General features: G+C 45.3%; 1 protein-coding gene and 1 long non-coding RNA gene across 42 annotated transcripts in view; one reads left to right on the forward strand and one right to left on the reverse strand.

Annotated features, from left to right (window-relative positions):
• LOC100562425 (protocadherin gamma-B4) overlaps positions 1-12,395 on the reverse strand; it is a 378,208-nt gene that overhangs the window by 30,102 nt on the left and 335,711 nt on the right. Inside the window, exon 1 of one of the 41 annotated variants that reach the window (XM_062979500.1) lies at positions 10,736-10,771. The exons of 36 other annotated variants lie outside the window; for them this stretch is intronic. In XM_062979500.1, the coding sequence (XP_062835570.1) occupies positions 10,736-10,756 (21 nt within the window). In that variant the 5' untranslated portion in view covers positions 10,757-10,771. Of the gene's footprint in view, positions 1-106; positions 572-601; positions 2,543-3,341; positions 5,784-10,417; positions 10,656-10,735; positions 10,772-12,395 lie in introns of those variants that run through there. 4 more of the 41 variants (XM_062979501.1, XM_062979459.1, XM_062979495.1 and 1 more) reach the window with 4 other exon arrangements.
• LOC134298642 (uncharacterized) lies at positions 2,898-6,538 on the forward strand. Its single transcript, XR_010005736.1, has 2 exons — positions 2,898-3,094; positions 4,116-6,538. It is a non-coding gene; the product is annotated as an uncharacterized LOC134298642 (long non-coding RNA).

The following is a 12,395-nucleotide window of genomic DNA, read 5'->3' on the forward strand; positions in this document are numbered from 1 at the left end:
ATGACCTATTCCTTCATTATGCCTACCAGATGGATGTCCATGGTAGAACTCCTAATAAATATGGATTGAAAACAGAAACCTGAGGCAACATTTTGATGTGTCTTACCCCATCAGTGGGAGTCTGCAAAACACTGCCTGCCTGCTCAAAGGCAAGAATGCTCTCTGCCGTAGTAGAATGACTGAAAGGTTTAACAAAAAAGAACTCCCCCGGTTCAGACATTGGGGAGAGACAAGACTTGTAGTGCTGAGCTCCAGCTCCACCCACTTCAAGGTATCTGATAAAGCCTTCTGGGTGTGGGTGCCCCCTGAAATTTATGGTGGATTTCCGCTCTGTCCTCCTACTACAGCACCGTGACATGAACCAGTTAGGAATACAGAGGCCAGATTTGAAGCACCTGGCTCCTACAACAATCATCATTACACAAGATACCAGAGAGATCGCCACAAGAGAGATGATAAGGTACAGAGTTAAGTTGGGGGCTCTGGAAGGAGATTTGGGGAGAATGTCCAAGGACTTAGAAAAGTCCTGCACAGCATTATCTTCTGAGGAGATCAGTAGAATCAATGAGGCTGAGAGAGTTGGCACCCCATTGTCCCTCACCTCTACCACCAACCTGTGAGATACCCCTGGCTCCCTTAGTGTTCGAGTAACCCGGATCTCTCCTGAGTGGCGTTCCACTTTGAAAGCACTGGCCTCATTTGTTTCCTGGAGCAAATTGTATGAAAGCCAGGCATTGTGGCCACTGTCAGCATCCACAGCCACCACTTTCGTTACCAGGTATCCAGGCTCCACTGGAAGTAGAACTGACTGGTGAAAAGCAGAACCCTTGAGAACTTGGGGGTGCACAATCACAGGGGCATTGTCATTCTGATCCACTACAAATAAGTGCAGGGTAGCCGTACTGCTCAAGGGAGGGAATCCCGAATCCTTCACTTCTACGGCAACTTGAAAGACCTTTTCTTGCTCATAGTCAAGAACCCTGGAAGTGTAAATACTACCATTCTCTTGGTTGATGTGGAAATAGGTAGAGATAGGCAAGCCATGGTTCCCGTTGTCCACAATGGAATAAGACAGCTTGGAGTTGACTCCGACATCTGGGTCAGAAGCTGACAGGGAAAAAACCAGAGTCCCTGGAGAAATATTTTCCTCCACATGGGCTGTGAAAGAAGGGATGGAGAAGGTGGGAGCATTATCATTGACATCTGAGACTTGAATTAAGACAGTTTTCTGTGTTGATTTTTGAGGCATCCCAGAATCTGTTGCTTTAATTGTGATATTATATCCAGCAGCCTTCTCTCGATCCAGGGGGCCATTGGTCACTAGTGAATAATGTCCCTTAAAGGAAGACACCAATTTAAATGGGACATGCCTTGTAATCTCCAAGTGAACCTGTCCATTTTCCTCGGAATCATTGTCCTTTGCCTGGATGAGTGCAATCACTGTCCCTGCAGGTGCATCTTCTTGCACCGGGCTGGAGAGGGAAGTCAACATAATCTCCGGGCTGTTGTCATTGACATCAACAAGTTCTACTCTGATGTTGCAGTGACCTTCCATGGCGGGAGATCCCTTGTCTTTAATGTAGATGGCAATCTCATATGCACTGGCTTCCTCATAATCCAGCAAAGCTTTGGTCCTGATCTCCCCTGTCTGGGGATCCAGGCTAAATAAGTCAAGAAGCTTCAGAGGAGCACTGTTGCTGGGTTTGAAAAAGTATTCCACCTCTCCATTTGGACCTTCATCTAAGTCAGTAACATTAAGTTTAGTTACAACAGTTCCCACCTTAACATTTTCCTCCAAATAAACCTTTGAGACAGGAGGCTCACACACAGGAGGATTGTCATTTGCATCCAGGACATGGACTGTCACTCGAGCAGTGCCTGACTGAACAGGATTCCCACTGTCCAAGGCTGTCAAAATTAAATGGTGGACAGCTGCTTTTTCCCGGTCCAACAGCTTTTCCAATACAATTTCAGGCATTTTTACCCCATCCCCCCTGACATTGATGCTCAAGGCAAAATGTTCACTTGGGCTGAGTTCATAGGTTGCAATAGAGTTGGAACCTGTGTCTGGGTCCTCTGCAGCTTCCAGCCGTAGACGAGTGCCTGGGTTGGCCACTTCGGTGATGTCTAAAGATACAGCCTCCTTTGGGAACTTGGGGGCGTTGTCATTCACATCCAGTATCTCCACCTCCACCCGGTTAAGTTGCAGGGGGTTCTCCAGCACCAGCTGAAGAGGAAAAGAGCACGTGGGGCTGGACCGGCACAGGGCTTCCCGGTCTAGCCTCTCATTGACAAGCAACATGCCGTCTGCTAGGTTCACTTGGAAATAGTGGCGCATCCCCTCGCTGACCAGCTGCAAGCGACGAGCAGACAGGCTCCGTACATCCACTCCTAGGTCCTTGGCGATATTCCCCACGAAAGAGCCTGGATCCCGGTCCTCGGGGACGGAGTAACGGATCTGTGCAGGGATGAGATCTGGCAGGGAAAAGACGGAAGCAAAAAGCACCAGCAGCTGCCATTGTAAAGTCTGCCTGCCGTCCATGCCCGGCTGCTTTGCTCAAAAGGATGTTGCTGTTTCCGGCTGCTGCCTTTCTTCAGGTGTCCAGCCCTGGAGGAGGAGGGGGGAGCCGTTGCCCTTGGATACACGCTGTAGTCTGATGTCCCTCCCCCAAAAAAGGTCTGCTCCTGGTGGCTCTTGGATGACCTGAAAGGGGTTGTGCAGCGGAAAGATGCAAGCTGCAGCTGGGGAAGGGGGAGGGGGGATGGGTTTTAAAGCGCACCGATCAGCAGCAGCTCATTGGCAAAATGAGCAGCAGAGAAAAGGGGCTGTGAAATGGATACTGACAAGTGACAATTCCCTCCCCAGCAGCAGCAGCAGCATCAGCAGCAGGGGAGAAGCCCCCTTTCCGAAGCAGACCTTGGAGGCTTCCCCACCCCATTCCTCTCACCCCTCCTTTCCCAGCAGAGAGATATGAAGACTGACCCAAGGGAGCCATTGGCCAAAATTGCTCCCAGGCTGTCTTGGCAAAAAAGCTGAAACTGAAGGTGCAGAACAGAGGGAGGGAGAGCTGCAGACCACATCTGTCTCTTTGAGGTAAGGGGAAGGAGGAAATTTAACCATCCTGCGACCTCCCTGCCTCCAATGGAAAAAAAGACACACGATTGACAAACCCAGAGGGCTATAGAGCAGACAAGTGCAATCTAACATAGGCTATTCATTAGACTGTACAAAGGTTCCACCCACCCTGCAAACACACACATGCAACAGCTCTTCTAGATGGAGGGAAACCCAATGCAAAAGATATAGACAGGATGAGAGGCACTGCATGGAAATCTCTCACCTTGCTAAAGAAGCTGGGTTCAGTGAGATTGCTGCAAGAGGCTGTCCTAAGAGTCAGGTTAGGTTTCATGAATACAAACTCGCTGACATCTGAGACAGGAGAAAAGCAGGATCTGTATCCCCGAGCAGGAGGTCCTGAGGTTGCCACTTGTACTCCAATCATGGCATCTCCAGGGCTCAGCTGATAATGGCAATGCCCCATTATATGATCTGGGACATCTTCAAGCCCAATGGCTTTACTTCCACAGCAGCCAAAGATGGCAGGTGTTGCATGTGCATCTCGGCGGAGGCACCGAACTCCCAGGGCCACCAAAGCAATCAACGAGATGGTGGAAATTGCTGCCAAAGAGATGATAAGATATACAGTCATTGTGGGAGGTCCCTCATTTTCCACAGTGTGAGCCGTTAACCCCAGAAAGGTTTCAGGAATGCTCTCCTCCAAAAGCACAATCACAGTAACAGAGGTTGACATGGAAGGCTCTCCTGAGTCTTTCACAACCAGGACAAGCTCCTGGGTAGGGTTATCTAACTCCTGTATTGCTCGCATAGTCCTTACCTCCCCACTGCGGAGGCCCATGCTGAAAAGACTGGGGTCTGTGGCTTGTTCTAAGTGGTAAGAGAGCCAAGCATTTCGCCCAGAGTCCAGGTCCACAGCCATGATTTTTGTGATTAAGGCACTAGCTGAGGTAGACAGAGGAATTTTGAACTGAACAACTGAATCTTGTCCAATAAAAGGGAATCTGATCCAAGGTGCATTGTCATTCTGATCTTGCAGGTAGATGTGCACCATGATCCTGTTACAGAGAGGAGGGGAGCCACCATCACATGCCTCCACCTGGAACTCAAAATGATTGGTATGCTCATAATCAAAGGGGCTCTCTGCAAAAATTTCACCATTTGTTGGGTTGATGGAGACGTAAGTGGTGGGATCCTCACCAAATTCCTGCTTTTGGCTGGCCAAAATAGAATAAGAAAGACGGGAATTCTGTTCTTTATCGGCATCTGTTGCAGAAACTGTAAGAAGAACCATGCCTACAGGATTGTTTTCTTCTATGACGACTTCATAAAACGACCTGTCAAATTGAGGTGGATTATCATTGACATCAGCCAGAATAATGGAGAAAGATGTGTGTTGGGAGAGCGGTGGATTTCCTAAATCAAACGCATAGATGGTAACATTGAATCGAGGAATAGTCTCACGATCTAACTGTTCGCTGGTGAGCAAGGAATACTGGTGCTCAAAGTCTTTCCGAAGTTTGAAAGGAAGGTTTCTGGGCAGCTCACACTGGACTTTGCCTTGATCTCCTGAATCTTTGTCTTTGACGTGTATCACCGCAACCACAGTGCCAGGAGGTGCATCTTCGCTCAAGGAGCTGGAGAAAGAGGTGAGAATGACTTCAGGGGCATTGTCATTAATATCAGTCACTTCTACCATAATACTGCAATGCTCTTCCATAGTAGGGGAGCCCATGTCCCTTGCTACCACTTCAATCTCATACACATTGGCCTCTTCAAAATCCAGATTCCCTTGAACACGGATCTCTCCAGTGGTGCCATCGATAGCAAATATCCTGCACAAGGCTTCAGAGTTGTGGCTGCTGAGGGAATACTGGATCTGTCCATTAGAGCCTTCGTCCAAGTCTGTTGCATTCAGTTTTATCACCAGCGTCCCTGGAGGAGAGTTTTCAACCAAGCGAGTATAGTAGGTAGCTTTTTCAAAAACTGGGTGATTATCATTGGCATCCAGGACCTGGACAGCAATTCGGATAGCACTAGATTTGGGGAATATGCCACCATCTTCAGCAGTCAGAACCAAATGGTGGACAGCAATGTGCTCCCTGTCCAAGATTTTCTCCAACACTAATTCTGGGAATTTGGTGCCATCTGTGCGTGCCTTCACGTTGAGGTTGAAGTTTTCATTGGCGCTGAGATGGTAGGTCTGCAAAGTGTTTGTTCCTACGTCAGGATCCTGTGCATGCGGGATAGGAAAGCGAGCACCCAGTACAGCCAGTTCATAGATCTGCAGAGTTATTGTGCTACTTGAAAATTCAGGAGCATTGTCATTGATATCCAAAATCTCCACTTCAATGCGATAAAACTCCACTGGGTTTTCAATAGCAAGTTTAAGATGCAAGAAACACCGCAGATTCTGCCCACAAAGCTGTTCCCTGTCTATTCTGTCATTGACTATTATGATTCCAGTATTCACATTCACAGAGAAGTACTGGGAGTCGGAATCAGAAAGCACCTGCAGATTGGCAGCTGCAAGCTTTGTTACATCCATTCCTAAATCCTTAGCAACATTTCCTACAAAGGCTCCTCGAGTGAGTTCCTCTGGGATAGAGTAACGAATCTGTGCAAAACAGCCACTCAGAAACAAACAGAAAGCAAAGGCATGCAGAAGTCCCAAACGCCAGGCAGAGTTTTCTGTTCTGAGCATCATTCTGAAATCCACAGCAAGAAGCTCTAAACTGCAAAACAGGAGCTATTTAGAGCAGACAGTATCTCTTTAAACCCCCTGGAGAACACACCACCTATCTTGAAGAACTATGAAACATATGAGAGAGAAAGGGTCTGTGGTCAATGTTTACCTCTCTCATTCATTGTTTTGGTTTGAGAGAGATTGACACAGCTGTGGAGGGGAGTGGTACGCGCCGCAGATCTTCAATGTTAGCCTTATGCTCATTGGCCAAGACTGCCTCCCTATTCATCCAATCAGCAAACTCCTTTCCAGGACAGCAACAGACTCACCAATCCGAGTCTAGATGTTGCTACTGTGTGAAAAAGGACCGCGTAACCTGCTGTTTTTAACCTAGAGACACCAGGCTAAACAACAGACAATGGAAAACAAAGCCTAAAATCTTGTCTGGTTTTGGCTTCTGTGGCAGATATAGGGACCCTGACAAGCACAAGCTGCAAAGAACCGTCTGCTCTAAAAACATATTCCGTCTCCCTCTGTCATAATAATTGCTATTTGCTACTGCAAGTTATAGATTTTATGAAACACCAAACAGAGCCAGACAAAGTAATCATGCTTTTAAATTCCCAAGATGTTAACTGTTGCCTCACAATGGCAAAGTTTCTGAATGAAGTCTGCAAATTGAATGTATGGCAAACATGAAGTTTTTCTATTGTAAAATATATTCTGCATTTTACCCTGTCTTGTTATATATGCCAATAAACGCTTATTGGATTGGACTGGAATTGCAATTTGCCATTTTCTACAAAGAACGATAGTTAAATGAAAGCTAGCAAGCATTAGTTTCTGCATGCTGTAATTCCAAGCTTCCAGAACAAAGATTTAACAACTTAATTATTTCTAAGTTTGTAAATTATCAACTCAAAATTGAAATTCATTTAACAAAATGCTTTGAAAACTCTCCCTCTCAGCCCACAGAAAATATAAAGCATTGTGTTGTGAGAATAAGTGCTTTTAAGGGTTACTGATTTCATTTTTAAACCTAACCTTTCAGTTAAATCAAGTTTCACTTTTAACTGAAAGAGAGGTTTGAAATGGTAACAGTGACCACAACCTAAGTGAAGAAAACCTAGTGATGAATAGGTTGAATTCAATTACAGCCAGCACGATGTAATCATTTGAGCATTAGACTATGACTCTGGAGAGCAGACTTCAAATCCCTACTCAGTTACAGACACCCACTGGATGACTTTGGCAAGTCACACTCTCTCAGCCTCAGAGGAAGACTTTGGCAAGTCACACTCTCTCAGCCTCAGAGGAAGACAATGGCAACCCCTCCCCCCGAACAGATCTTGCGAAGGAAATCCCATATGGGTTACATAAATCAGAAACAACTTGAAGGCACACAACAAAACAAATGTCTTATTAATAGTTACACCCCAAATCCAACCTTTCTACCTCCTGCTTCCACTTGGGGTTGTAGCCAGCAATACTGCCCTATCTCCACAGAAGGACTCAGGGAAGTTTCCAACATAAGTAAGACATTCAATTGTCAATACGAGACCATACAATAAAAGTAAATATCAATATAGTAAACAAAAACATACAATCCTGCTAAAACAACCACAAACATTTAAAATCCAGTTTCAGTCTACTTCATCAGATGGGTTCAGAATACCAATGGCCAGAATTTCAGAATGGACATGGTCAACTATGAAGGGATAGGCAAAGGCTAATGAGACAGAGTATCACAGGGCTGTGGAAGGGGATAAAGTGTAGAGGAGGGTCCTGGTTGGCAACCCAGGGGGAGGGGCCTAGGGAGTAATCATTCTTGAAAACCTGTTGGAATCACCAGGTTTTCAGGTCCCTACGAAAGGAGGACAGTGTAGGGGCTTGTCTGATCTCTCTGGAGAGGGCATTCCAAAGTCAGGGGGCTACTACCAAGAAGGTTCTCTCCCTTGTCCCCACCAACCACGCTTGTGATGGTCACGGGAGCGAGAGGAGGGCCTTCATGGCAGATCTTAGAACTCACGCCGGTTGGTAAGGGAAGATGCAACATGGGAAGAAATTCACACGATTTACACAACCATCACAGTTTCTCTTACTTAGCCAAGTAATAACATTCCTCCCCACTCTGTCAAACATGACCAAGGGCTGAACTCTGTTTAGCCCTTGGTCAAGGTTCAAGTTATTGGAGGTATGACATTTATGTGTCTTGGGGAAAAAGGACAAAATGCCATCTCACCTGCTCATGATGGTTCAGTGTATCAGTACGAGAAAAGTAAGTGTCAAAATCCCTTGTCAGAGTACTTGGCTGGGGATAATCCACAGGCCTCATAAAGGTGAAATCGCTTCTGTCAGACCCTGGGGAATAGCTGGCTCTGTAGCATTGACTCTGTGTGTCTGTGGGCCTGAGGGTCACCTCCATGTACTTCAATGTGCCATCTGAGTTCAACTGCAGCTTTGGGCTGGACTGTTTGAAAACATCCCTAGCAGGCGTGCCACTCAGGCTGCAGCAAGAGGCATCTCGGCTTCTTTTGTTCCAGAAACATTTCGCAGACAAGATGATAAAAGTAACAAGGGACACAATGCTAACAGCCACCAGTGCTATGATCAGATAGAGAGTCAGGTCAGATTTTTCTTTGGGATGAATCAGGAAGTTATGAGACTGAGGCCTTTCCTCAAAGACTTTGTCCTCCAATGAAACCAAGATAGAAATTGTAGTGGACAATGGGGGGTCTCCATTGTCTTTCACCAGGACAAGGATTTTCTGTGCCGTGAGATCTGTTTCTTGGAAGTCCCGAACAGTCCAAATCTCCCCACTGTAGGGAGCCACTTGGAACAAGGAAGGGTCCGTAGACTGAGGAAGCAAGGAGTAAGACAGCCAGGCATTATGACCTGAGTCTGCATCCACTGCTGTGACTTTAGTGACCACGTAACCTGCTGGGGCAGACTGAGGGATTCTCTGGAGTGTTGACAATTCCTGGCCAGGCACAGGATACAAAACAACAGGTGTGTTATCATTTTGATCCAGTATGAATAGGTAGACGGTGACACTGGAGCTCAGTGGGGGTGACCCAGCGTCCCGCACAGTAACAGGGATTTGCAACACTTGAAGCTTCTCATAGTCAAAAGAATGCTGGGCATAGATGTTCCCATTGTCTGGGTTGATGTAAACAAAGGAAGAGAGAGGGGCATCTTGAATCAGAGTGTCTGCAACTGAATAGGTGAGCCGGGAATTGTCACCCTCATCAGGATCAGAGGCAACCACAGTACACAACAGAGAACCGGGTGGGTTGTTCTCCTTTAAGAAGGAGGTGTAGAAATTTTGAGAGAAGGATGGGGCATTATCATTAACATCTGAAATGTTTAACACGATAGTGACATCTGTGGTTAGCGATGGGGATCCAGAATCTTTGGCAGTCAGCTTGATGATGTATTGAGATACTGTTTCCCTGTCCAGTTTTTCATGAGTAATTAAGGAGTAGTGATTTTCAAAAGATTTAATTTTAAAAGGCAAGTTTGGTGATATTTGTAAGCTCACTTTTCCATTGGCACCTGAGTCTTGGTCTCGAACATTGAAAAGTCCCACCACAGTCTCTAATGGGGTATTTTCAGGCACGGGATTTACCAGAGAGGTAAGCAGTACATCTGGGGGATGGTCATTCTCATCTTCGACTTCCACCTGGATAACACAGTGGCCTTCCATTTGTGGAATGCCCTTGTCTCTAGCCCTCACATGAAGCTCATAGAAATGGGATTCTTCAAAATCCACAATTTCCTGGACATAGATCTCACCTGTGTGAGGATCCAAACCAAACAATTTCTGTATGGAATCAGAAGTGTGAATTCCAAAAGAATACTGTATTTCCCCATTAGAACCTTCGTCAGGGTCACTTGCATTGAGTTTGAATATTAGAGATCCTACAGGGATGTTTTCCAAAAAGCTGATCTTGTAAATTGGAAGATCAAAAGCAGGCTCATTGTCATTATTATCAAGAACCACAATGGTGAGCTGAGCCGTTCCTGACCGGACAGGATTTCCCCCATCATATGCAGTCAGAATGAGCTGGTGTTCTGATTGCCGTTCTCTATCTAGAGGTTGCTCTAGCACCAGCTCTGGTAAAAGCTTGCCATCCTTCACATTCTTTACATTAAGTGAGAAGTGGGGGTTGGAACTAAGTTGATAGGCACTGACTGCATTGGTCCCCACATCTGCATCACTTGCACTCTCCAGCGGGAAGCGTGACCCGATGGTAGCAGACTCTGCTATCCTTAATACAAGCCACGGAGTGATGAAACTGGGGGAATTGTCATTTATATCCAAAATCTCCACCTCCAGGTGAAAGAGTTCCAAGGGATTTTCTATGACTACTTGGACCGGCAATACACACACCGAATTTGCTCCACATAGGACCTCTCGATCTATCTTTTCATTCACTATCAGAGCACCACTGGCCAAGTTAATGGCAAAGTACCTCTTGCTCTCCTCAGAGCCCAGCCGTAGCCTGCGATTGGAACAATCTGCCACTGTTAAGCCCAAGTCCTGCGCCACCTTCCCCACCAGGGTCCCCAGCTCCGATTCCTCCACCACAGAATACTGGATCTGTCCTGGAACCAACACCCAGTTGAACAGCAAAAACAAACCCTGTACTTGCCATTTGAAAGAGGGTTGCCAGGGCAATTGTGGCTTCATTTCCAAAAAGTCCTCTTCTAGAAGGAGTCTTTGTGGTATTCCAAGGATGAAAAGGTTCGAGGACTTGGATCTGCGCAGTTTTTAAAATCCCCCAGTTTATCCTTCCAAATGAATTTAGGTAGCTTTGGAGCTTGCCTAGCTGCAGCAATAGAGTGTTAGTCAGAGAGTTGAGGGGGTGGATTGAGGGAGGGAAGTTGAATTACAGCCATAGCGACGACGGAGGAGGAAAGTCAAGGCAGAAAGAGCACCCACCCCCACCAAAAAAAATCTGGATCAGCACCTGACTGGATGATAGCTCCATCCACTCTCCACCATGACAACGCCACCTACACCCTTAAAGCTGCAGCAAAATGTAAAGTTGAGATGGCAGGACTCACTTCCATTCTTCACCCCTAAATGTAACTATTCAGGGATCTGGTTCATTGCTGGTTTTGGCAGCTAAGTTTAGCAGCTCAGATTCTTGTTCTCAAGGAAACAGCACGTCCAGGAAGCATGAACGGTACAAATCCTCATTGTTCACATTAGCTAGATTCCTTCCACCTCATCTAAACCAAAGACAAACTCCCAGTTGTATGGAATACAGAACCATAGTCTCTCTGGCTAATCATTCAACTGCTTTTTCACTTGCTATGAAAAAAGTATTTGTTCCAGAGGGAAGATGTGAAGAATTGTCACAGAAAATGCTTCACCATTTGGGAAAGTATATTCTATGTAAAAATAAATATAAAATATCAGACGTTACTAATGAAATCAGGCCTTTTCAGAATGTTCACTTTTAAATGCACAAACAGAAGCATTCATCGCAAGTGCATGGATGCATAAGCTTTAGAAACTGCTTGGGGCTTCCTAGTTCCATTTACTGGGCTCTCCAAATTTAGAACATCAGCCAGTGCAACAGTATTTCTGAGTAAAGGAATGGATTGTCATTTGATCAGCATGAACCCACAAATTAAACAATGTTTAGACTGTGGTGTGAAAGGAGAAAGGACTGCAGCCAAATGATTTATGTTAATATACCTTAAATGACAGAAGCGCATCCTTTTGTTCACTTTGTATCATAATGTGCCATTCAAGTATGAACCACACAACTACAGTACAAAGGACTCAATGAATAAACTATTAAGATAGGGCATTGTGTACTCAGATCCATTCTAACACATACCTTTTTTTTCTTCTCTTTATGAACCTATGTTGTTTTCTTCCCTTTCACTCTATGTCTGACTTTGAAAATCCAAAAAATAAAGATTCTACAACTTTCTATGGAAAATTATTCAACTCCTAAACTTTTGTTTTGTAACTAGAAGTCCTCTGTTATCATTTAACCTAAAACCTAGGTCTCAATAGTTTAAAAGTATTTCTTGTCAAATCTTTAGAAACGGTCTAACACAACAGCACGACAGTGGGATCTTCAGATATAGAATCAAAATCAAGGTGTGCTGTCTTAAGTGCTAATAGAATAGTATTTTGGGTCTCACCTCATTTGGATCCTGGGGAAGACTGCTGGCTGGAAGAGTATCTGTGTTGTTGATATCCTGTTGAGTGACTGCCTTTCCAATCCTGACATTTCTCCCTTCTAAAAAATGGCTCTGATTAGGCCTTAGAAGAGTAAAAGGAGAAACATCTTCTGCAATGAAGGCAGTAGGAAACTCCACTTTGTCTTCTGGGCTCAAGTGTATAGAGAAAGTGTCAAAATGTCCTCCCATTGCCATAGGATTTCTTCCCTTCATGTCACTGGTCCAAGACATATCTGTGTGTCTTGCTCTCAGTCTTTTAAGACATTTTATAGTTAAAAATATAAATGCTAAAGTAGAAAGTGCGGAGATAGCTATCAGAGCAATAATAAGGTGCAAAGTCAAGTTGGAGAGCCCATTCTGTTCTATGCTTGACTTTCTGAGCTCTGCCATGCCCAATTCATATTCCCGTTCTAGATGAAGCATCAG

The sequence above is a fragment of the Anolis carolinensis genome, chromosome 4, assembly GCF_035594765.1.
Source record: "Anolis carolinensis isolate JA03-04 chromosome 4, rAnoCar3.1.pri, whole genome shotgun sequence".
NCBI classification, from domain to species: Eukaryota; Metazoa; Chordata; class Lepidosauria; order Squamata; family Dactyloidae; genus Anolis; species Anolis carolinensis.